General features: G+C 37.3%; 1 protein-coding gene across 4 annotated transcripts in view; it reads left to right on the forward strand.

Annotated features, from left to right (window-relative positions):
• Positions 1–26,472, forward strand: part of SLIT2 (slit guidance ligand 2) — a 354,005-nt gene that overhangs the window by 213,414 nt on the left and 114,119 nt on the right. For all 4 annotated transcript variants that reach the window (XM_036273426.1, XM_036273434.1, XM_036273409.1 and 1 more), the window contains exons 6-9: positions 5,129–5,200; positions 10,776–10,847; positions 13,579–13,742; positions 15,955–16,093. In XM_036273426.1, coding sequence (XP_036129319.1) covers positions 5,129–5,200; positions 10,776–10,847; positions 13,579–13,742; positions 15,955–16,093 — 447 coding nt within the window. The remainder of the gene's footprint in view (positions 1–5,128; positions 5,201–10,775; positions 10,848–13,578; positions 13,743–15,954; positions 16,094–26,472) is intronic.

Genomic DNA, 26,472 nt, shown 5'->3' on the forward strand with positions numbered 1-26,472 from the left:
GATTTGGTCTCTGGTCAGGGGACATATGAGAGGCAACTGATCAATGTTTCTGTCTCTCCCTCTCCCTTCCTCTCACTCTAAAAAAAAAAATCAATAAAAACATACCCTCACTTGACAATTTAAAAATATTAACTATTTTGTGTCATAGCGGCAAAAATATATATAGTTTTGGTGTACCTCAGAATTTTAGTAATTAGTTTATGTGTGTCATGAGATGAAAAAGTTTGAAAATCACTGGGTTAGGGACATGGTTGAGCATGGACCAAATGTCTCTGTGATTATTTTGAACAGGACCAAATGTTTGTTTATCAAAACTGCTCGTAATTATAGTTTGTTTCAGTTTCCACCACCTTTGATTGTTTTGCTTATAGTTACCAGAACATGAAGGTCAATTTAGTTGTCTTTTATTCATTTTCTGTTACCATCTCTCTTAAAGCTACCTTTTTTTCCCTCCCAAACTTGACAATTGGATATAACTTTATACCATAGATTATTGCAGTAAAAACTGAAATTCTTTATTCCTGTGGGAAACAAAATAAAAACAAATGTTGCTTCAAAGGTTACAAAAAAAAGGTTAATTTCACAAATACTGAAATTTATTTTGCATTCCTCAGAATAGTCCTTCTCTTGGTTATTTTCTTGACTAATACCCAGGTTAACATGGATGTGCTTTTATGTTAAGGTAAATGTTATACTTGCTGAATCTTCTGTCTATGGTGTTCATTTATATGGGTTAATTGATATTATTCTTATGTTTCTATCCATTATAACTTAAGTATTGGGCTACTTCTTAAGTAACTATTATTTGTATAAGTACTGTGTGTTTAGGCACTCATATTAATTTAAATTTTATACATGCAAGGGAAAAAATGGAACACATCATGCCGATCTCCTTAACCCTTAACAGCATTTTTTTTCCCTTTTTCTCCAATTTAATATGCTCTGTCATCTTTGTTTCCAAATAACAAATTTTTCTTATTCCTTCATATTGATCCTTATTACTCTGATGCATTTTAAGTCAGCTAAATTTTTGGCATTTGCCATATTAAAATAGTTATATGAATATGGACTAAACCTATATTTCTTGTACCTTAAAAAAAAAAAAAAACCTGGAAAACCAGAGCAGAGTTATAATAATTTTATTGAGACATTGAGGGAAACTGCCTTAGAAATTATTAAAGTGTTTTTATGTGCAGTATTGTTTCAGAGTTAAGAATAGTTTATTATATTGTAATTATTTCAAAAAATAAATTAGTAATAAGATATTCCTTGGACGCTGAAGTGAAAACCAACTGAGGTTAAATTAGGAAGGAAAGTTTTATGTGTCTAACTTGAACATAGTATGCTATTCAAACCTTGAAAAAAATTAAAAAAGGAAACCCCTGAAAAAACCCTTAAAAGTAACAGAATGCAATGTCTCCAAATATATTTAAGAAGGCCAGGTTAGCAATGTTTTTTACCTTTCTGTCATTTAATATACCTATTCTAAAAACTTATATTTAGCAACATTATCTATTGTCCCTCATACCTAGAATTGATCAAAATCTGAAACTAGGCTAAATTATTTTTAGTGTTAGAGAACGCCAGATCAGCCTTAGAAATGTGGTGTTTGTGAGGCACGGAGGGTTACGTCTCTGAGACAGTGCCTTGTCGAAGACTAAATTTAACAGCACGAGGAAAAATGACATCAGTGTCTAAAGTAAAGAGCATCAGAAGATTAGTTATCACTGAAAAGAAAACCATAGAAGGTCAGTGGTGGCATCAGAGGTCTTGGAGATTTTTTTTTTTTTTAAGTTATCTTTATTGTTGAAAGTATGACAGATGTCCTTCTTTTTACCCTCAGTGACCCCCTCCCCCCACCCCCCCGCCCGCCTTCGCCACGCTACTGCCTGTGTCCGTGGGTCATGCTCCTATGTATATACACTCCTTGCTTTATCTTCTCCGCATCATTTTCATGAGTTAAGATAAAGCGATTGCATCCAAACACACGAAGTCGGGCAGAGAAGGATGGGACAAAGCGGGGATCTAGAATTTGAGCAGAAGAGGGGTTGGAGGTAGAAAGTAAGAAGACGCAAGTCTGTGCTGGCGCCTGTCAGGGGAAGGTCTGAAAAAAACGACCCATGTTACCGTCCAGACCGTCCTCTTCTTGGCAGAAAATAAGGAAAACCGCAGCTGGCTTCCTCCGCGAAGTGGGCCCTGTGCAGGAAAAGGATCCTCGAGCCTTTTCTAAGTACCTAGTGCCCTTATCATCCCCTAACCAACAAAGGTACACGCTGGCTGAAGAGCTGTGACGTTACTTACTAGCGAAGACGAAAAGAGCCCTTCCTCTTACTAATTCCTGAATTCAAAGATTTCATGGCACAAGGGGAGATCTCATGTGCACCGGCAGCCTGTCTCTAACGCGTGGCTGACAACAGCCCCTTTCTGTTCACAGAAAGCAGAAGTGCCCGGGTTTGAAAAGTAGTGGGGCAGGAAGTGAGCTGGGCGAGAAAAACGAGGTGCAGAAAAATAGTCCAGAACCCCTGATATAAATTACGCTTTTGCATAGTTTTGACATTGTTTATCTTGAACACTCTGCAGACAAATGGAGGTTTATGCAGAGATTTGCTCATGAGCAGCAATTTGGACGCAACTCTTTCTATCAACATTCCTTTGACTAGAATGAAGTCCACCAGTTGATGAAAAAATGCTTTATTTTCCTTGTGATTGTCCTTGCCTGTGTCACTTTTTCATAAAACAACGTTGTTCTCAGAAAACAGATGGACATCTGAGATGTGGTGGCATTCAGAAAACTTTGACGGAAAACCCTGGTCCTCCTAGAGGCAAATGGCCTTAATGCTTTAGCACGGACAAGGGCTTAGATTTCTGCTAAGAATCAGAAGCATGTAACCATGAGCAGTGCTAAAGAGGGTAAAATTACTGAACTTTTCGTTCTTGTAGGACAAGATTTCCCTGAGCTCCCTGGCATGCTGGGGCCTCCCCTTTGTGGATAACATGTGTGATTTAAAAGAAGCTTTGTCAGCACTGATTTATACATTGACAGCTAAGGATATTAAGACACGGGCAAACATACCACTCACCCTTTTACAGATTAACCTGGAGACTGCATTAGGCAAATTTGATAGCATTAAAAGATTTTGCCAATTTGTCTGGAAACAATTTCTCTTTTGTAGTGTGTCAAGGGTAACACTTCATGCCATCGCACTAATTTAAATGGCTCTGATAAATTGTTCAAGAGGTTAGAGAAGAGGAGTGTAGATATATATTTAGCGCTTTAAAATTAAAAGGTTATTCACTTAATTGTTAAATGAATTTCATCTGTAAAAAATCAAACGTGCTCAAGAATATAAGTGTTTTCTTGGAACCTCAGCAGCTGTATTATATCACGAGGCTTTAAAATCTTCTCAGAAAATCAAGTTATACTTCTACATTGCTTCCCAATAAGTAGACATGCTTTAGACTATTACAGTAACATGGGTGGTAGCTATTATTTGGGGAAAGCCGTCATTTATAAAAACAATAACATTGTATCTTCTCCAAGGTTTGCCTTTTTTTATATTGCATGTCCTAGATTATACCGTTTGCATGACATCAAGGGAGTCTCCTGTATGATTTTGTCCCCTAGAGACCTTCCTAAAATGAGATGTATATTTCATGAGACACTCTCTCAATACCTAATTTCTAAAGTAAGGAATTCAAACAGGCTCCTCTGGATTAAATCATTGCGCCTTTTTTCAGTAGTTTTAGGAGAGAAACAACTATTCTATGGGAATGTTTAAACAGTTGTTTTAAGAACAGACCTGGGGTATGAATTAGCCCTTTTGGTGAATTCCAGGCTTGAAACAAGGACAAGGTTCAGTTGTACCATGATCATAGTCTTACTCCGGCACATCTTCTTGTAGAGCTGACAACTCATCTGATTATTTCATCAAACATTCTGCTTCCATCTCAAGTGAAGCATTACAATATTTTTTCTTTACTAGGATAATAATATCGCTGAGCACCAAGGTACTAGATTTAAACACTACTTATTAGTAAAAAAAATAATGGATAGGACAGATAGGATTTAGTACTTAGCCATTCATTTTAAAGAGGTAAATTCCTTACTGTAAATAAGGAAGTTTTAATTCCAAAAACAATTGGCAGGAAAAGCAGACTTAACCAAGTTTGGAGCAGCCTTTTTTTTTTTTTTCTCATCTTCAAATTTTAACAAATGAGTACTTAAACTGTAAGAAAAGATTCATTTGTTTGAATTTTGTGTTACTTAGAAGGAACTGATACAGGTTTTAACTTTTTACCCTAGATGCAGGTAGCATTTCACAATGCTGCTGCAGTATATATTTGTAGGAGTTTGGGCTGAAAGTAGCCTCTTTGAGAAAAGCAAAAATATTTATTAATTTCCTCATGCTTTAAAAACTTATTTCCTGGAGAGAGATATAATTCAGGAAGTTCCTTCCCTGAAACTTAGGCAGTATTTACAGTGCAGAGAATTCACATGTAATAATAAACAATGCAAATTATGAGAATAGGGAAGCTTCTAATACAACTGCTTTCCAAAGTGTATTCCTGGTTGGGACTACAGGAAGATATATGGGACCTCATTTCTCCATCTTGATTTGGAGTTCTCGAAGGAAAACTGCTTTTAAAAGAAGAAAACCTAAAAGTAGTCTCGCTCTCTCTTGCCAAGGGATAGTGAAATTAACATGCAGCTGGGCTTCTCTGATAAATGGATTCTGTTAGGTCACTGAGGGGGTGCCTGTGACATTAAGTGATTTACAGTCCTTTACCTTAATGAAATTGTTTCAGCAAGATGACGCTGAAAGCTCTTAATGGATAGCTTTTCTTGATGTAATGAAATTGCATTCCTATGGCATTTAATATAAGGTGCAGTTATTATTTACAGGAGCTTCCCAAGGGCTGCTATTTGCACAGACAGTTCAGAACAAAAAGAGATTTCAGTGGCGGCATCGAGGCCAGAATGGCTCGTGACATTCTTAAGCAGATGAGTGTATTTGTGAGAGCATTTCAGTTAGTGCAGTCAGGGCTCCATAGACCCTTCAGGGGACTTCCTCCCCCTAACCCTGCAAGTCTGCCGCCTTTTACATATATTCTTTAATCTATTTAACAGGCAACTGGATTACAACCAGATCAGCTGTATAGAAGATGGGGCGTTTCGGGCTCTCCGGGACCTGGAAGTACTGTAAGTATCTCTGATTTCTCTTACTCCTAACGGGAGCTTTGTGTCTGGGGACTGCTAATGTGGAAGCTTATCTGCTTGCTTAAAACCTGGTGTCAAAATGGTCTCCTAAACAGATGCCTTGAATAACTCCTGGTGAAAACAGGGAGCGTCCAAATGTGTGTGTGCAAAACCTCGTGCATCGTGTATGTTTAGGTAACATTGTCTGTTTAAGAAGGGCACTCAGATGTTCACACATAATGTCCTTGAAGTGTTTCTTCTTATAATAAAATATTCTCATTCACGGGAGTTGTGAGAATTCCTGGGATTGCTAAATAATAAGATAACATCAGTTGTAGAGGGGATATCGCAACAACGACCAAAAGGCAACCTCTGAGTAGCTATGTTGGTATATTTGTAGTTGCTATGCAATGGAAAGATGTTTTCTCCTTGTCAAATGTCTTTTTTAGGCAGGTGACTTAATATCATTTTTGTAAGGTTATTTTGCAGGGATGGTCTAATTTTAATTAGCTGCCCGTTAGGTCCATTGAAGTGTGCACTACAGACTTAGGGAAGCACCACACGCAGATGAGAACCCTACCTGGCACCCCCTACCCTTCCCGGGCAGACATGACCGACAGGATTGGTCACAGGCAACTGAGTCATCTCTGCAGATCTTTGACTTAGTAACATAATTTAAATCACCTGATTAATTGTAATCAAAATAATTTTAGTGAAAACTAGAGTTCCTAAAGCCAGTAAAGCCGCCTGTACATTTCCAACTTTTTAAATATGCTTATACATTTCTCCCCCATATGAAATATTTTTCATCCCTGACTCAATGTGTTCAGATATCCAGAACTGAAGGAAATGTGAAGAAGTTTTGAATTTGCTGCCCCGATGGTAAAAGTTATCCAGGAATCATGAAATCCTTCTGAAAAAAAAAAAAAAAATATATATATATATATATATATATATATATATGTATGTATATATATATATTCCATTGCTTTATAAATTGAGTTTGAGGAACCAGATGTAATTCTGAAAAAAAAGTTTAATGTTTCAATCAGAAGGACTTATTTTGGTGTTGTTTTCTGTATGATTTTTATTTTAATTGTGATCGAATGAATAGAATTTGTAGCTGCGTCATGTGATGTTATTAATTATTTTTAAAGGTTTATGTAAGAATGAGTTCATTGAGATAAACTGTGTTATAAGGATATATATTTTTCTTTAATCACATGAGAAGTCACCTTTATTTCTGTTCATAACAGTCTAACTTTTTCTATAGAAAAAATATTCCAAGTGCTTATCAGTGTAGTTATAAGGCCACTTTTTAAACTGTGTTCCAGAGCCAATTTTAATATATGAAGCCCACTGATGCTAATTCAGAATCAGAATAATTAGGATACAACTATGATTTCATGATAGAAGTCTGATGTCAAGATCGTAGCCAATGCCACTAAACTTTGTATGTGAATAGACTAGCGCAGGTATTATTTAATTCAACGGAGTTGATCAAGCCAAAAAAATTGAAACTAAGTCAGTATTCCTAACTAGGAATATGAATGATACCAATTATTTTGTATAAATTTTGCTGAGTATTTTGGATGAATTAAAGTGCTTTGTTAAGAGTTTAAATACTTATTAGATAAGGGATAATTCATATATAATATATTGAGTACATGTTGAGTACTCTTAGAAAGAGAGAATATATATATATGTATATATATATGTATGAGTGTGTGTATATATATATATATATATATATATATATATATATATATACACACACACATACAGAGAGAGAGAATGTGAAAAAGAAAACCTGGTATGTGCCAAGCACTGTGTTTGGCGTTAAAATCCCTCTACCCACAACTACAATAACTACTTATTTGCTTATTTGTTATAAACTTATATCATTGCTTTTAGAAACAGTCAATTCATGGAAACACAATCACTTCATTCATCTTGTAGGTTTTCTTATGTGTTAGCAAAATATCTAAAACATAACTTTAGAAAAACCTACTATCATAAATACACCAAAGAATGATAAATATTTCATGGTTCATGGAATTAAAATCAAAATCTAAACTGTTAAAAACTCTTTTGAGGATCTAATATGTAGGTCTCAAAGAGATACGTAATGGTCTGAGTTTGCTTGCTAAAAAAATAAATAAATAAAATTAGTACATGATAAAGGAAAATATGAATTTCTTTCAAAATAATTTAAATATTTTATATTAAAATTGTATAATGTCAAGCACACATTCTTTTACTATATGTTCATTTTTGAATCCTTATAATTTATATAACCTTTAGAGAAATTAGTTGAGTAAGAATTTTAGGAAACATTGAATGAAGTACTGAAAACACTGGAATTTATCAAGCCCAAATTTCTTGTGACATAAATCAAAAGTTCACATATTATAAATGTTTCGTTCGGAGTTTTTAAAAGGTTACCTCCTGAAGAGTTTCAGAAAGAAAGTTCTCTGTTTTGCATATTTTTCCTCATTATAAGTCTTTAGATTAGATCATCTCATTATGTGGAATTCGTGAAGGAATATTAATTTGCATATCACCTTAAACTTCAGATTCTCAGTGATTTAGTCTTGAAAAATGTTAAGTCCATGAACCATTTGTGAATGTATGAATATACGGAGGCCAGACAAGAGAAGATGGGAATGATGATCCAAGGCGATTAATGAACATGTGTTAGATTAAGATATATATTAAGTTAGAGAGAGTGAATAACATTTAAGAAGGAAAAATTAAGGTAGATGAAAACGAGGAGGTAGTTTATCTCTGGTATGCTCGTGGCCTTATTGTGGGATTCTTGTTGGTAAGATTTAGAACTATGTTTTTTTTTCTAAATATAAAGATGCCATCTCAAAAATACCATTGGAAATTAAATGTGGATCAATGTCCTCTTTTTCTTTGGATGCTAGACTAGAAATGAAATAGATCCCTTGAATTGCTAATTTTAGATATTTTTTTTTCTTTTCTATAAGATGCACATAATTTAATTTAATTGAAACATGGTGATTCATATTCATTAAATATCAGACTCTCTGCCAAATCTATGCCTAGCACTAAGGGAATAAGAAAAAATGAGTCAAAGATGTAAGTCCAGGAAGTCCTACGTATAACAAGACTAGCATTTTATATTTGCATACCAAGATGTACTTTGTAGAAGAATACATTCTCATTGCAAAGAGAAAATCTTGAGGTTGAACACAGAAATAGACTGTATCATGACCATAACATAAACGTGCCATCATACCTCATTAACTCATATTTTTAAATACGATTTCATTGATTCTACGTGTTGCTCCATGACCAGGTATCAGTGGCAATATTGCTTTGCAGACATCAATACTGAATAAAAATACTAAGATAATTTATTTCTTCAGTTACATTATGCAAACTAACATTTTGAGAGAAGATGTCAAATTCATAGCCACAAGCTTCAGCATTAAGTGAAACCGTTTTGTGTGGAATCATATGAATTTCTAGTTCAAAATTAATGTGTGTCTGCTGCACTGAATTACTTTAAAAGCGATCTTATCCCCACAGTCACATTTTAGTTGGCTATGTACTCTGAAGATTTTTGCTGTATAAAGTCAGCATAAATTTTTAGGGCGGGAAAAGGGGTCATTGGAAAGCAAATCCCTTTGAGAAGTGAAACCTTTTAGTGCAAACATCAGGATATATTTAAATGGCATTTGAAAAAAAAATCTCATTTCACTTGAGTACGGAAAATGCTACAGGCTTTCAGATAACACGAGCCAACCAATTCCGTGCTTTCTAGGTCTTGCCTAAAGTGGGCTTTTCATTTTCTTCAATGTGACTTACTTCAGATCACTTGGATTAGTTATTATATCATTCAATACATTGCCAAACTGGAGAGTGAGGAGAGTTAGAGCGTGTTCCCGATATGGAGCTATTGTGCCCTACTATTCTGAGCAGCTTAAGTTAATCCCCCCAACCCCTGAACACCCACATCCCCCCACTCACACCAGCTGGCCTGACACGGCCTCACAAATAGACCTTGCTCAACCCAAACAGACTTGGCCCACGGACTCTTGGAAATATTGGAGTTGGTTGCCAGTATTTAAAAATGAAAAATTAGGTGGATTAATCTAAAAATTTCCAGCTCCAGCTTCTTGAGAAAATCAGATTGTTTGGCAGCCTTCCACTACAGCAAAGCAAACGTCCATTGGTGCTGAATATTAATTCTGCCTCAAAGAATAGCTTTGCTAATTTTCCAGGGTCCCCCTCGTTCCCAACTGGCCGCTCTCTTCCCCTTCTCTGTTCCCCACTGTACTTTTGTATACCCAGACTGCTTCTCTCATGTCTGTCTCCTGCTTGGCCTCTGTAGGCAGGTGGATATGCATCCCCAGTCCAAACCCTTCAGCAATATCAAAGGTATCCACCTGTACAATTGATCCCACCTTTCTTGCCTCCTTCAGCAACTTGCCCTGTTTATTCAACACCCTACCGTGTCTTCCGTATGCTGAAATCATGTGCCGTCTCCACACTGTAGTCACACACCCCTGGGAAAATTGTCTTCGAATTTTCTTGTCACAACCAGACTTCTCTGAAGGGAGAAAAGAACCTTTCTTAGTCTTATTAACGCTAAGGTTTTTGTCCCTTGAGTAATTCATCTCGCCAGTTGGACTACTTGCTGTTTTCAGCAGGTTTTAAGCAGGGGTTATTTTTATAATATTCCATGTTGCCTTAAAAATAAGAGCCATTCAGGAAGTATTAGATGAATGGATGAGTAGGAGTAGCAGTCGAAATAGTAATAACACAACTAGTAATGCTTATTAGGGGGAAAGTAGGAAAAATTTGAACCAAGCAGTAATTATACACATTTTCACCAACTCTCCCTTGACAACCCATCTTACTTATTCTAGCTTCATGAAACCATGATCATTACAACATAGCCCTAAAAAAAAAAGGAGAGTATTTATGGCTGCAACTAAACACGGTTAGAATATATTAAGCTTTTAATGTAATGCTACAGAACTTAAGCTCATCCCCACCCCAATGCTAGTACCAAATACATATACCATTCTTACTACTCACATTTCAACAGTGGCTGATGTCTACAGTAAGTAACAATCAGCTGTTTCAGGAGCTCACAGAAGTGATTCTGTGCTATCGCTATGAGATTTCCGTTGGTGCTTGCAAATATGTTCATTTACCTGTGGACACTAATTAAACATAATACCCGTCTAAAGAAATGCGACTACTTAATGTTTCCAGCTGTGGCTGTCTCATGCTCGCTTATCGTCAACAGACATGTATGCATGCATGCGGTGTATCAGGCGACATGTACATAGTAAAGATACTGTGGCTAAAGCCAAACATTTGTAATACATATTTGATAAAACTGAATGCAACAGTGATATGCTAAAGGATACAATTGATTTATCATCTTGTTTATAATATAGTACATTCTTTGTCATCTTTACCAGGTAGTTGTTTTGTATATACATACATAATCACTAGAAGTTTTCTTTATATTCATATATAGAATGATTACTACATTTCATATCTAAAATGTTTAACTGTGTATTTTTTTCTACAGCACTCTCAACAATAACAACATTACCAGACTTTCTGTGGCAAGTTTCAACCATATGCCTAAACTTAGGACTTTGTAAGTAGTCACAATATATATAAAGGTCAATCTAATCAATTAGGAGCCTCTTAAGTACTATTTTTAGTAAGCCAAGAACAGGCAGTTCATCATGGTGTGGGCAAGGAAAACACCAGTTTTACTAAAGTTCTAGATATGATATTTGAGTAAATTATTCTGAAAACTTGAAAGCTTTCTTTTAAATGGTATGTGTTCTGGGAAGTTTACTTTGAGCTATTGTGGAGGTCACATTTCATTAAGAAATGGAAGACTTCTTGATTGGCTGTCAGAAATGATAAATGGTAAATCTTTATGTTTTTATTACTGTATGTCAGGAAGACATAATAAAGCTAAACTAGCTCGCCAACATTCTTTGTAACATAAAATTACAGCATCACCTTCTAGTGTTTCTATATATAATTAAGGTTGTGTCAGCATTTCTATTGAAAAATACCTTTTCAGGGATTACACATGGACATTAAAATATTTTAGGTGAATAAAACAGTTCTCTAATCAAGTATTTGCTACAGCTGTGGTTTTTGTTTTTTTGTGGGGGTTTTTTTCTCTTGGAGAAAAATTAATCCTTAAAGCCCAGGGTGGGGATATTTATTTAAAGCATTTATAGAGATGAATTTCATTTGAACTCAATTTCAAAATAACCTTGACCTAAAAAACTGTATTATATACAATGTGTGAGAAATCGCGAGAAACAAAACCAAAGCATCAGACTTCTTGAAAAAGTACGAGTTTGTAAGTAGGTACATATATTTTTATTGGATTCTCAAAATATATTTTATTTTACAACAGCTAATAACTGAAAGCATTACATTTATTTTCTCTTTAAAAAAGAGTAATTAATTGAATTGCCAGACTTTTACTAAGTAGGTAATAACAATCTCAATGTCATTTTCTGTCTTACTAACCAGGTTTTCTTAATTTTTTGTTATTTTCATATATTACTTTCATACATGTACCTGAATCATTGTAATGCGCTTGGTTCAGATGGAAATAGTTAGAGAACAATGATGTGGAATGCGCTAGGCTTCCCAAGGGTGCCACTCTGACTTCCATGCAGACTGGGCCAGAGGTCCCCCGAATTTCCCAAAATGTAGTGTCTTGTTCCGTGGCATGCCATCTAGTTTTGATTCAAGCCTATTCCATAGCTACAAGCTCAGGGAGAATGTAAAAGATCATCTAACTTTAAAGACCCTTGCTTTGGTTGTTTCATTATTCTGTGTTATCACTGCTACTTAAAAATTCCATTTTTATGGTCCAATTATCTTTCTGGACTGAGTTCCATGTTTTAATATCCATTACTGTTATTGGGTTAGAATTGAGCACATCAGCTAAAAAGGGCTAAAATGGTACTACGATGTCATAGATGATTCTGGGAACGAGGCTTTGATTTATAGCTTTGGATGTCCTTTTCTTTAGTCTGAGAAAACATAAAAGCCAGTTTGAAGTCACTTACCTAATTTAGTGGATACATTTGTCTGATGTTTTATTAATGGCGAAGTGCTATTTGCCACTTGGAATGGGCCCACGATCTGGGTGGGTTTCTGCCAGCACGGAAGCTGCTGCAGCGCCTTCCCTCCCAGCCACTACGTCTGTTCATTCCGGCGCCTGTTCTTTGAGGATAGGCCCCAAGAGCCGGAGACCGCTGGTCCCTTTTCTCAGATTTTACCCAAAAAGAAGGAAATCAGAATAGGGACCTGAAAGAAGTGGGGGTTTTTTGTTTGTCAGTTTGTTTTTAATTATGTTTTTTATTGATTTTTAGAGAGAAAGGGAGATAGAAACATCAATGAGAGAGAAACATCGATCGGCTGCCTCCTGCATGCCCCCCCACTGGGGATTTGGCCCCCAACCCAGGCATGTGCCCTGACTGGGAATCGAACTGGTGACCTCTTCGTGCATGGGTCTATGTTCAACTTCTGAGCCACACTAAGGGGGCTTATTTTTTATTTAGATCCTCACTCAAGGATGTGTTTGTTGTTTTTTAGCGAGAGGAGGGAGGGAAGAAGAGAGAGATTGAGAGAGAGAGAAACATCGATATGAGAGAGAAACATCATCGGTTGCCTCTTGTACATGCCCCAATCAGAGACTGTACCTGCCACCTGGGGATGTGCCCTGACTGGGAATCAAACCCACAGCCTTTGGGTATATGGGATGATACTTCAACCAACTGAGCCGCCAAGCTAGGGTGAAAAAAGTGTTTTATATTGAATTATTATTCTGTCTTGTTGAGCAAACAATGGAAGTGGCCTGCTGAAAAGATTTTGCAAGCAGTTTCTGTAGAGCCTAATAAGGACTAACTAATCATTCAAACTGGAAGCCACGCCTCTTAAAGCGCCTCCTAGCCCTTCCCCATTTCCCAGCCTGGAATGGCTGTCAGTATGTCTGGGCTGCAGAGCAAGTAAGAGACTTACTAGTTTCCCTTTACTATTTTGAGCAAACATAGACAAAGGATTTTTAGGGTCATGTCCCAGCTTCTGTCTATTTGCTTAGAGTGCAGGTGAAAGAAGAGAGGCTTGATTCTGTGGTTGTAAACCAGTTTATTTTTAGACAAATAATTCTATTGAAAGTTGCTAGGCTTTATCTAATCCTATGTTAAGAAACAACGCTATTTATTATTACTTAAAGAATTTTAGTATAAAATTTAGTAAAAAATTTTCCAAGGTTTGAAGTTTGAAATAACTATTTCTGATTTTTTTGTTTGTTTGTTTTTCACTTTAAACTTCTTGCCTCACATTAGTCGACTGCATTCCAACAACCTGTACTGTGATTGCCACCTGGCTTGGCTCTCTGATTGGCTACGTCAAAGGCCGAGGGTGGGCCTCTACACTCAGTGTATGGGCCCATCCCACCTACGGGGCCATAATGTGGCGGAGGTTCAAAAGCGAGAATTTGTCTGCAGTGGTAAGAGAGCAAAAGCATTTCTGTTGTTTCATTGTATGCGCTGTTTAAGGAAACTGTGAAAAATGTATGCTGTAGGGTTTCTTGTGACTCACTAACTGTGCAGTTGTGCACTAACCACTGTGTGGAAATCCTGTTTTAGTGATGATAATAACATGTTCTCAGACACTGGTGCACACTTGGTAATTACTGATTACTTGTATCTGAGGTATGATGAAAGACTTTTCAGTTTTCACTCCAGGGGAAATATAGGAAATCCCTAGATTTTAGTTCTATTTGCTACTCATTATTTTCCCTTTAAGTAATCATTCATATCTACTTTTATGTTAACAATTGGAAATATGATTAATTAATCCTGGATTTCTACTGGAAAATTCAAAAAAATGACTCGACTATAGTTGCAGAGTTACAAAATACTTTCCTGTGTATACATATATACTAGGGGTTCAGTTCTACTTAAAAGATGAATGACTAGCTTTAGTAACAAAAACCTGAAAACAAAAATAAGGCATGGGTGGTATAAAATATCAGTAGATCATATTTACTTCATGCTTTCTACGTGCTTAAGCTGTAATCAAAGTATTTCACATAGTTACCTCATTCCATGCCCCTCATAACAACTGAAGAGAAACATAATATTATCTTTATATTAGAGGTGGAATTGCTGAGAAAAAGATATTAAGTAACCTTGTTCAAGGTTATCGAGTTGAATCCAAGGATTTCAACCTAGGCAGTCAGATACACAATCCGTGGACAGATAGATAGATAGCCAGATATTTTATGTATTTATAAAATTATATGTTAAGACAGAGTGGGGCAAAAGTAGGTTTACAGTTTTGAGTATGCAAGAGTTTATTCTTGTATTATTATTTATTAATTATTTATCCTTTTCCATACAAACAACTGTAAACCTACTTTTGCCCCACCTTGTATTATATTGACCCATATTCACACACAAGTTTCTTGATAATATAGAGCTGGTTCTGCTTTAGAAGTGACTGTTCAACTTACAATAAAATGCATTTAAATAATATCTATAATGAATCCAAAACAGATACCAGTTTTTTAAAGGAGTAAGAAGATGTACTAGCAGAGAGTTCTAAGTTATTGTTACCCTGACATCCTTTTTATGTACTTTCCCACACTTTTTATAACCCAGACAAAATTTTCTTGTGATGTCGTGGAATGTTCTCAATAGGCCCGATTGATTTTTTTTAAACAGTTAAATAGTGTAATGACTGACACTTCATTACTAACCACTTTCTTCTCTCTTCACTTTTCCTCCTTGTTTTCTAGATGAGGAAGAAGGCAAGTTCACTCTTCTTTTTAGACTAAGACTGTTTTTGTCAAGTTTGAGAGCTTGTTGAGAGGGATGGGTTAGGACTAGCCTAGCCTCTTCCTGGCGCACCCCCACCACAGAGGTCCTTTCCCTGCAGGTTGGAGGTGTTGTCCCTGCTGCAGGGACCGAGTGTGTGCACACGCCCATTTGGTGAAATACTGCTGATGCTGTTCATCATTGGAACAGTGAAATCTCATTTGAAAATAGTTTTGTTTTCAGATAATGAGCAAATTATATACCGTGGAAAGCCAAAAAAAGAAACATGTCAATTAACAATGACAGAATGACATGTTACAAATTATTCTAATAACGTCAAAGAAAATTATCATTTTGAACCTATTCACACATTAAACTTAGCATGATCTAATTTTCCCACATTCATCGCCACGTGATTACTTGTTGAAAATGAACAGTTATATCTACCAAGAAGAAAATTTTTATTTTGGAAGTAAAGTAAGTTAAGCGATATAAATTTAGTAAAGACCAAGCTCTGTTTAAGCTTATTAGAAAATGAAATATGTATCAGTCTGAAGTTGCTGTGTTTTTGGAACTCAGAATAGTTTTGAATAGAATTCTAGTTTCGAATCTGAATTTAGCCTTTCTCACCAGGATTTCAAGTCTTAAAAATTATCACTGTTATAATTCCTTTTGAAAACCTCATTTGCTTCATCTACGTGTTAACCCCTCCCCTAAAATATAAATGCATGCTTCTTAAAGTATATTTTAGAAATATAGGACCATTTTAATAGTTAGGTATATAGAGAAATGTATTTGACATGCTTTGTTATTTGAGATAAGCTTGCATGTTTCACAATCGCAAACTTCAGGAGGAAAAATATAATTGCTGTTCGTGTTTTTCTGTTTGTTTGTTTTCAGGTCACCAGTCATTTATGGCTCCTTCTTGCAGTGTTTTGCATTGTCCAGCTGCTTGTACCTGTAGCAACAATATCGTAGACTGTCGTGGGAAAGGTCTCACTGAGATTCCCACGAATCTGCCTGAGACCATCACGGAAATGTATGTGCCCTGAAATTCCCTCTTACACCCCAACCCCCCCCACCCCACCCCCAAGGCCATGACTTTCCTTAGGAGAGTCTGGCTTTATCAAAGGCATATCTGATCAATTAGCTTGAACAAATGTTCCTTTCAGAATGGTATTGACCCTTACTCTGTTTAATTAGATATCTTGTTGAAGTGGCTAAGATTTATCTTTTAGAACGCAGGTAGAATGGAAAGGAATGCACTTTAAGGATAAATAGTACATTTTCTTCCTTCGAGAAGGTTTTACTAGGTAGGCTATTGAGGAAAAATAAGAATGGCTGTACTAGTCTGACCGTGTGGGTCTGTAGGTCCGCCCAGCCCATTTCAGGCCTGGAGTGGAGAGAAACGAAAGAAGAACTTAGCTGGGGTAATAAATCATAGAAACAAGATGACCAGAAAGTGTTCTTCCTCCTCAAAAGCTCACGTTTTAAAATGTAGTTTAGCTATCTTGTGTGAACTATTGCGTAATCTGCCACTAAGTATAAAAAGGGGTAATAAGTCAAAAATATAAGATACTTCAGTTAGTGAGCATTTTAACCTATTTGAGTGGATGCTAAACCCATCAGAAGTTAGATTCCCCTGACAAAGTGTTGCATACCTGCCTGTACGCAGCTGCAGTGTGCATTTGTCCTTGACAAACAAAAGTCTTGGGCATGAAACAAGGTCATGCGAGATGTCAGAGGGACTGCTTGCACCATCTTGAGAAGTAAACATTAGGGAAAATCTTTCCTTCAATATCCACTCATTAAGAAAGCACCTCTTAATCACCGAGGCTGCCATATTATTATTTTAGGAGCCAACTCTAAATCTTAACTAAATAAACAGCATTGGGCAATTTTGGTTGAAATAATAAAATAGGACCAACTTCTTGTGATAAAGCTACATAGTAGGCACAAAAAATTAGTTATTTTCAAAAACTATTTCCTTATTCATTTTTATTTTCATAATTTATTGTGGCACCATTGGTTAATAAATAATGTTATATGAGTATCAGGTGTACAACATTATTATACAACATCTATATTCTCTATTGTGTTCTCACCACCAGAAGTCTAGACTCCTTCCTTTTTTTTGGCCAATTATCTGCTCTGATTTACTTTATATGAGAATAATCTTAATTCACAAGGCCCACTGACATTATTTTAAAGTATCAGATGTGTGCTCAAAAATGTGCTGAGAGCTTTGCTGTGTTAGACAGGACCGTTTTAGGGACCTAGAATTTGTAGAGATCTGACCCAGACATGGAAAAATGTGTGCACATATTATTCTTTCCCTATTTTTAATTATGGAACACTGCCTTGCATAGAAGGCATTTGTTAAGTATTTTTTAGCTGAACCTGGAAAGAATAATAATGTATGGCTTCAGAAGAGGTGGGTCACATCCCACAAAAGGGAAGGAGCAAGAACCTTGTGCAGCAGAGGCATAAGCTGTGTTTTAGAGATTGTGTATTTGAGCCTAATGGGATACTAAGTGCATGCTGAGGCCTCATGGAAAATCATGCCCGAAAAATTACATCTCCGTATACTTTTCAAGCCACAGAGTATTGAAGGACTTTCATCTTAGGAGTTGTAATATATGAAGAACGCGGCAGTAGGAAGACATGTGAAGTTCTAGAATAGGGCACGAGTATACTCATCTATTCAGGCTGGAGCATTTGTTGAGTACACACTATATAAAGGCAGCATGAATTTTCCAGAGACCTTTCATCAAAGGACCAGCAAATTCAATGTGCAAATTAAAAGCTATGAAATGAGGTACAACGTAGTAACTCTAAGAAAGGAACAAATAGAGCCAAAGGTATTTATTACAAAGGGCATAAAGAGGAAGTTGCCGAGGTAACCAGAATCAGAAAGTTTTAGTTGGAAACCACAGGACTATCCACCATTGCTCACTGTCGGTGAGACCGTGACCAAGTCCCTTCTTTTCTGTAAGACTGTCTCTGCGTCTAAAGCTAAGGATTATTGAGTGTTTGAGATGGAAAAATTAACACATTTATGTGCTTAGCACATGGTAATCATTCAATAAGTGATACCTTGATCATTGCAGCCTTCAGGTAGGAGGGAACTTGTGAGGTCGGCCTGAAGGAGTAGGTAGTGAATAGAAATGTCGGAATGAGAATATACTTTCAACCGTAATTGAACGTCATAAGCAAAGGCAATAAAAATGGTAATACAGGACACTACAGAGCTCACTTTCGCCTTTGAAACCTGAGAGAGTGCAGGAAAATAAGGTTGGTGAGGTTGGTTGGAGCCAGTTTATGGAGGGCCTTTGATCTTTGTCTTTGTAAAATCTTTGTCTCTATATGGAATGCATTTGAATATAGGAGTTTTAATCTTAATCCTCAATATTAAATAATCTGACAGTTTATGCCAGTGGTTGACAAACGTAGAGAATACCAGGCCTGAGGCCTCTTAGGAGGCTGTTAAGTTGATCGAGGGGAGATGTCAGGAGAGCAGGAATGAATAAGTAACTGTGGGAACGATGATGTGCAAGCAGATATAATAGAGGAACAGAATTCATGGGATTTGAAATGGAGAAAAATGAACCAAAGATGGTGTCAGATTTTCAAATACGAGAACTGGGAGACGGTGATTATGTCACTGTGTATCAGAAGCTGAGGAGCATGACCAAAACTGGGAACAAAGATGGTGGTGAGCAAAATTTGTGAAATGCCAAAGTACCAGTGAGAGAGTTGGAGGTACTAAAATCAAACAGACTGTAAGTAATGAAAGACTGAAAGTAATATGAAACATTTAAAGTGGCTTATCTCATGTAATCTGTTTTATTTTTTACAATAGAGCCTTTCTTCTGTGTTGCATGCTCTATAGATTTTCTGTAATGGTAGAATTTAGTAATATAAAAGTTATACGAAATAATATGTCTCAGTGGTTTTGCCCATATTGAGGAGGTGGTGTATCTAGCAAAGGTAGAATAAATTAAATGTATAAGTTGAGATGAAAATATATGTGATGCTCTAGGTGAATTTTCTTCTCTGATTATTACATTATCAGTTTTATCAGCAGAGCATCTGGCAAAAAATCGTATTGATCTTCAACTCCAAAAAACTACCCCCGTTACCATCGATTATATTGGCATAACTTACTAGCTTAGTAACATTTCTTTTGTTATACTTTTTATTAGAATCAAGGACAACAATAAGATTCATAAAATGTGGAAATAAAATTATGCAACATCTTTTAAAATTTTTTTATAGAGTCCAGGTTTTTAATACACAGTGGGCTCAAAATTCTTAACTCCCATATATTTTAAATAATTTTTAATCTAGATTTACCATAAATTATTATAATTTCTTTATTGGAAGTTATTAGATATTTCATTCAATAATGTTGAGTTGACTTCCTGTGTGGTATATCCCTATTCCTGCAACAACCTCATAATATAATCCTGACCAAACGAAAGTATGTGTTCTGTATTGGAGTAATCAATTGCCAAGAAAAATTTGACTCATGTTTTTTTGTTTTGTTTTTCTTTTTCTTTCTGCTTTGTGCTTGCATCTTTAATGACACTCTCCTGGTATTTGCTTTGAAACTTATTTGTTAAGATATAGAAGGGAAACAGTCTTTTAAGGTCAGAATTGAAGTAGTTTGGAGAAGAAAGAACAGAAAGAGACTAACACTTATCCAGCACCTGCAGTGTGAGATGCTACACACACCTTCTGTCATTTGCCCTTCTCGCTGACCCTTGTTGGGTGTATTTGGGAAACCAGTGCAGAAGCATGTGCTAAGTAAAGCTCCGGGGTTGTTTCCAAGAGGCCTCGTTACCCTGATGACTTCAAAGGGACCCAGGATCTGCCCTCCCCTTTGTGGGTCAGAAATCTGCTTTTGACTGCACTTATTTATTACATGTATAATTATATGTATATTTGTGCCTTTACTCGTTTTTCCCTACTAAAGTAGAGGTTCTAATGAAGGCAGGGACTGATTCCGTTCTAATCACCACTGAATGTCCAGCCACAAATCCAACACCTGGCACAAAAGAGGCACTTGCTAGCCTTGGCCGGTTTGGCTCAGCGGTTGGAGCGTCGGCTCATGGACCAGAGAGTACCCGGTTCGGTTCCCATTGAGGGCACGTACCTCGGTTGCAGTTTGTCCTCAGCCCCAGTTGGGGTCGTGTGGGTGGCAGCCAGTCAATGTGTCTCTCATATCAATGTTTCTCTCTCTCTCTTCCTCCCTCTCTCCCTCCCGCTCTGTCTGAAGATGAATGCAAAAGGTGTCCTCGGGTGAGGATAAAAAAAAAAAAAAAAAAAAGAGGCACTTGATAAATATAAGATAAACATTTATTGAAAGAATGGATAATTTAAAAATTAAACATTGAGAGCAAATTTATCTCTGAAAGGATGGAGCTGCATTAAACATACTTAAAAAATAAAACTTGAAAGAGCAGTCCATTCTCCTCCTGTAGAAAAGGAAATAGTGCATTTTAAACATAAACTCAGTGAGAGAAAAGCCAAAGAGTAGAATGGCTCACGGAGTGAGCTGTCGTCCCTTCTCGTCCTGCCTTGGAGTCCAGCCTCTGCGTGGATCCCAGTTCCTCTTCCTCTCTGCTAGGCTGACCGACCCAGGATCAGTGGGCCCCCTTCTTCCTTAGGTAAAATGCTTACTTCAGTCATCCTACAGGTATCTTAGACATCTTTCTCTAAGGTCATATTTCCTCTGTAATGAAGCCATACACACTTCCCAGAAGGCTGGCACCTCATTTTGCTATTTGAAAAAGATGGGGCTCAACACAGTTAAGAAATCTTGCACAACTTTCTTCCATTGTGAAGTGGCTGCATTGGCCTCGGGGTTCAATGTACTTAACTCCATCGTTCATGTTCCTTCTTTCATCCAGCTGCCAAAGGTAGGCATGACTCCGTTTTTTGGGAGACAGTATAAAGGGGAATAACTGGAAACAAACAAGCAAACACAATAGGCTGACGGATTTCTCAGAAAAACAGGACATGAGAAACTTTAAGAAACTTACCTGTCAGAAGAACATGGAAGGAACCTAGAGAAAGACAAGAGATACTGGTACTAGGAAGTTGGAAAAACTGAGAGCTGTCCCATGTAACTTGACAGGCACCATGATGCCCTCTTTCCTAGTCTCTGTTAAATATGCTCATATCTCCCTGGACTTTGTCTGCATAGAGCTTCTAACATGTTAATTTGACTTTTTTTCACAGCTTCCCTTCTTTTCCTTACAATTTTGGGAAAGAACAAAAATCTTTCTATTTCCATATAGACAATAGAGCTATGCAGATGATTTTAGGCCATTGAAAGTAAAATGAATGGCCACATATATATTTTTATCTTTATTGTTGAAAGTGTTATAGATGTTCCATTTTTACTCCCATTGACCCCCTCCTACCTGCTCCCATCCACCCCCCCACCCCCGCCTGCCCCACACTATTATCTGTGTCCATTGGTTGTGCATATATGCATATAAGCTTTTCCGTTTATCTCTTCACACACACCCCATCCCCCTTCCCTCTGAGGTTTCTCAGTCTGTTCCCTACTTCCATGTCTCTGGATCTATTTTGTTCTTTAGTATGTTTTGTTCATCAGATTCCACACATAAGTGAGATCATGTGATACTTGGCTTTCTCTGACTGACTTATTTCACTTAGCATAAACTGTCCAGGTCCCTCCATGTTGCCTCAAAGGTAAGAGATCTCTTTTTCTTACAGCTGCATAGTACTCCATTGTGTATATGTACCACAGCTTTTTTATCCACTCATCTACTGATGGACACTTAGGCTGTTTCCAGATCTTAGCTATTGTAAATAGCACTGCTGTGAACTCACCATTTCTGCCCCAACACTTAGAATAGTGTGAGTGGGGAGGACAGTGATGGGGGCAACTAAAGGGGGTTTGGGGAACACAGTCTGAGGAGTCTCCAAGCCTCCATCTGACAACGAATTTGAACAAATGAACATGGGGGTTGTAGAATGTGTAATATAAGGTGAAGTTAGGTTTACAAGAAAGAAGCTGTTGCTACTACTTTGTTACTTTGAACTCTGCTTGTCAAACCAGGTTTGTATAGAGGGGAGACCAGAGGCAAGTCTGTATATGATCTGGCCATGGCAACAGAATCATTAATAGCAAACTGATTCTCTTTTAATCACATCCTCAGAATTAATTTCTTAAATCACACTTTGAGGTATAAAAGTCCAAATACAATGTGATTGATTGCTATAAAGTAGATATTTAGTTCTGTTCAATCCAGGGATAGATTTCCTGTGCCATATCACCTGTTAAACCATTATACAGAAATTCCATGAGTCATGGAGAACAGTTAATAAGAACATACATTATGACAATTTAGAATGTCTGTTACTCCTGATGTCTGCTGCCTTGACTCTTGGTTGCCTTTTAAGGGCCCAGAAGCTGGGAGCCATGCACATCTTCCTTTTATTTGTTTCAGAGAAGATGATGAGGGAAAAGTTTGAATTATGGGAAGGGGAAGGATGGTCACAATGTTGTCAGAACACTAAGTGTTGTTTCAGTGTTTTCTAAGATGGGTTGCAAGTTCTCAGAAATTAGAACTGTTTTGGGACATGCTGTTCAAATAGATAAAATGGAAAGGAAACTCATGTCACTGTGTAAATCACTGGACCACTCTTTCTACACCAGTGAGGAAAATGGCTGGAGAGAGAATCACAGTGATGGAGTTGGACATGAGTGGGGGTCAGGAGTACTTCTATTTCTTTTGCTTTCCCTAGACCACTGGCACACATAATTATAAAGTGAAAGTAAGAATAGTTTGTGAATGTTATATCCCACTATAACCTCCATTTATGGTGTTGAATATAACTTTTTTTTTTTTTTATCCTCACCTGAGGACATTTTTCCATTTTTTGTACAGATAGAGTGGGAGGGAGAGAGAGGAAGAGAGAGAGAGAGAGAAACATCGGCGTGAAAGGGACACATCGAGTGGCTGTCACCCGCACGACCAACCAGGGCCGGGGACAAACTGCAACCGAAGTACGTGCCCTTAGTGGGAACCGAACCCGGGTCTCTCCGGACCGCAGGCCGATGCTCTAACCACTGAGACAAACCGGCCAGGGCTGAATATAACTTTAACAATATACATTTTTCTCCATGTTTTTGTTTAGACACTCTTCCCATATAAGTTTAACCATTTTTACATGCTGTTTCTGCCTTTGCCCCTTCCAAAATTCTGAACCCCTAAATTCTATTAAATTATACATACTAAAAACATATATATATTTATAATTTTTCATCCCTTTCACCTTTTTCACGCATCCACCCCCACATGTCAACTCTGTATCTGGCATTACGTTCAAAAGGACACAGTTCCAGCCTTCAACATGTTTACCCTGCAGAGAATTGCAGTTTTACACACACACGGAAATTTTTTAAACTCTATGATAAGTAATAAAAGGCTTATGCACAGGGAACACAGAGAAAGGACCCCCTTGGTTTGCGTGGGAGAATCAAGGAGTTGTCAAGTAAAAGGCAGAGAAACTGAGGGCTTTTTAGACAGGAAAGAACATAGCCAAATCCCAGTCAAGTGAGAAGAGTATCTCTTTGAGAAATGAAAGCCGTTTTCAAAAGCTAGAACATAAAGCAAAAGTCTGATCTTCAGAATCACTTGTCCTAATGATAACAGGATACAAGGAAAAGTTTTGTTTTTATTATCTTTTTTTAATATGTCTTTTTTTGTTGTTTTTCAGAGAGAGAGGAAGGGGGAGAGAAATGGAAACATTGATGTGAGAAAGAAACTTTGATCGCCTGCCTCCTGCACATCCCCCACCAGGGACGGGGCCCACAACCCAGGCATGTGCCCTGACCAGGAATTGACCTGGGACTTCTCAGTCCATGAGACTGTGCTCAATCCACTGAGCCACCCTAGCTGGACCCTGCTTTTTATTATTTTTATTGTTGGGAATATTAAAGACATACCTCCTTCTTCTCCCCGTTGTCCCCTCCGCACAGTTCCCTCCCGGCCCCAGTTCCCTCCCTCGCCACCCTGTTGTCTGTGTCCATGGACTGTGCATATATGCATATAAAATCTTTGGTTAATCTCTTCCTCCCCCTTCCATCCCTCTTTCCTCTGAGATTCTTTGGTTTGTTCCATGTTTCCATGCCTCTCGTTCGATTTTATCCATGAGTTTATTTTATTCATTAGGTTCCACATATAAGTGAGATCATATTTTGAGCAGGGTAATAGTGTGGTTAGATTTGTTAGTTAGAAAAATCATTCAGCATGGAGTAGAGAGTGGTTTGGAGGAAAGGAGCAGGGAGAAGGTGACAGCAACCACCTCTCTAAGGCACGATGAAGGCTGGCATAGCAGCAGGTGGCGATGGAGGCGATGGAGGCGAGTCCAAGAAGTGGCCCTTGTGCTGTGTGGTATTTTCCTAAAATCTTCTACAAGAAAACATAGATGGTTCAGATGTAAAATAAAGGCAGCTGGGGCATACTCAAAGTATTATTCATTCTCAGACAAATGAAATTATCTTTTTTTTTTTTAGGAATTAATTTATAGATTTATGGTTCTATAATCAGCTGGAAAGATTAAGTTGAAAATTTATGTAGTCCAAATTCCACTAGTGATCACAGTGTTATCTAAACCTTGGGAGAAAGATAATGGCTAACCTGGACAATAACTCAGTGGGGGGGGGGGATGCAAATTCTGTCAAATAAGTGATATATAAAGATAATTTGCATAATGACTTTAAAACTAAAAGTATTGCCAAATGGCGGACACTGCTCAGTGCCTGATTCATAGTAAGTGTTCACTAGGTTCTAGTTAGTAATGTAAAACAAAGCAACAGAAATTTTGGTTTTCTTTCCTGGTTTGCTAAAGAAAAATCATATATGAAAACTTAGTGTTATTGCCATTATGTGCCTGTGCTGTGTCCTCCAGAAATCAGTGAGCTGTCTGCCTCTAGATTTCCCTCTGAACTTAAACCAGGGGGGGTGTGTGTTGAAGGTGTCTGTGTATTTGAACATGCACCCATAGGAATGCATGCATGCACATTTTAACACTCAAACGTTTACTGCCTGAAATAAGAGGTCCGTAGGAACACACATTCAGTTTTGTCTTGCTTTACATGCTTAAAGACCAAATGGAAAAAGAGTTAATTCTCCTATGAAAACATCAATTGAGTTACACTCAGAGGAATGGACCCTAGAATGACATCACAAGAAATAAAATAAGATTAAGGAAATGGACACCTTTCAGCAATAAGTCATGCCAAGCAAGGACGGGACGGCTGCCGATTAGGACGGGCACAGTCCTGAGGCAGAAACGTTAGTATATGTAAAGCATTGCCCCCTGGAGGCCAATATTCACTCAGCTGCGGAAGATATTTATTAAGCTTCCCGTTTTGGAGACTGCAATTGCATAGCAGAAATAATATTCTAGTCTTAAAGAATCTTGGGTCATTTTAGGTGGGGACAGATGAAGGATTTCAATGACATTTACTACTAACATTAGAAGTACCATTCCAAATACGGAAAGTCCTTACTTTAGAATTATTATGTAATAGGCAAGAGAATCCCTCACGTCGAAGAAATACTGCTACTCCCTCCTTTTCCAGTGTTGGCCTGACGTTTCTTAGGATGAGGGTATGTGGCTACTCTGGGCGGTCCAGAATTCCGAAGCTAGAGTCATTCCACACACGTACCCCTTCGCCCCGTTAAATCTCTGTTCTAGTCTCTGGCAGCTGTTTTTGCCATCTACATTAAAAGCAGATGGGGACATTGCAAAGCACTGTCCATTTTATTGCCATGCATAATCAGCATCTGGGCTGTATGTTACAGATGCTGTCAACCCAGTCTCACACTTTCCTGGTATTGTAAAAACTTGTTTTCGGTTTCTAAGACACTTTCCAAATGAAAGAAAATGCTATACTCACCCATGTTGATCATGGAAATTGCAGCCATATATATTTTTTGTTTCAGCCTCCATGTGAATGATGTATGTGTATATGTGTTTAATATATAGTTACTGAGTTATTCGCAAACTGTACTGCTAATTCATTTAAAAACATGTTTTGGATCCATATATGTTTATTTCATAATAGAGATCAAATCATGGATCAGGTTTATTCATTTATAGAGTCTATGTGTATGTGTATATCTGTGTGACTAAAATATGTTGTAGACATTATATAATGCTAAATATTATATATGTGATTACATATATACACATGTATATTCCCATATTTCTATTCTTTTTTCATTTCTTGTGCAAGGAAAAACATACCATATATTTTTTTCTACATCTCATAATTTTTGTTGTTGTTAATCCTCACCCAAGGATATTTTTTCATTGATTTTATTTTTTAAGACAGAGTAGAAAGGAGGGAGGGGGAGAAAGAGAGAG

This window comes from Molossus molossus, unplaced genomic scaffold, assembly GCF_014108415.1.
Source record: "Molossus molossus isolate mMolMol1 unplaced genomic scaffold, mMolMol1.p scaffold_m16_p_1, whole genome shotgun sequence".
Lineage (NCBI taxonomy): Eukaryota > Metazoa > Chordata > Mammalia > Chiroptera > Molossidae > Molossus > Molossus molossus.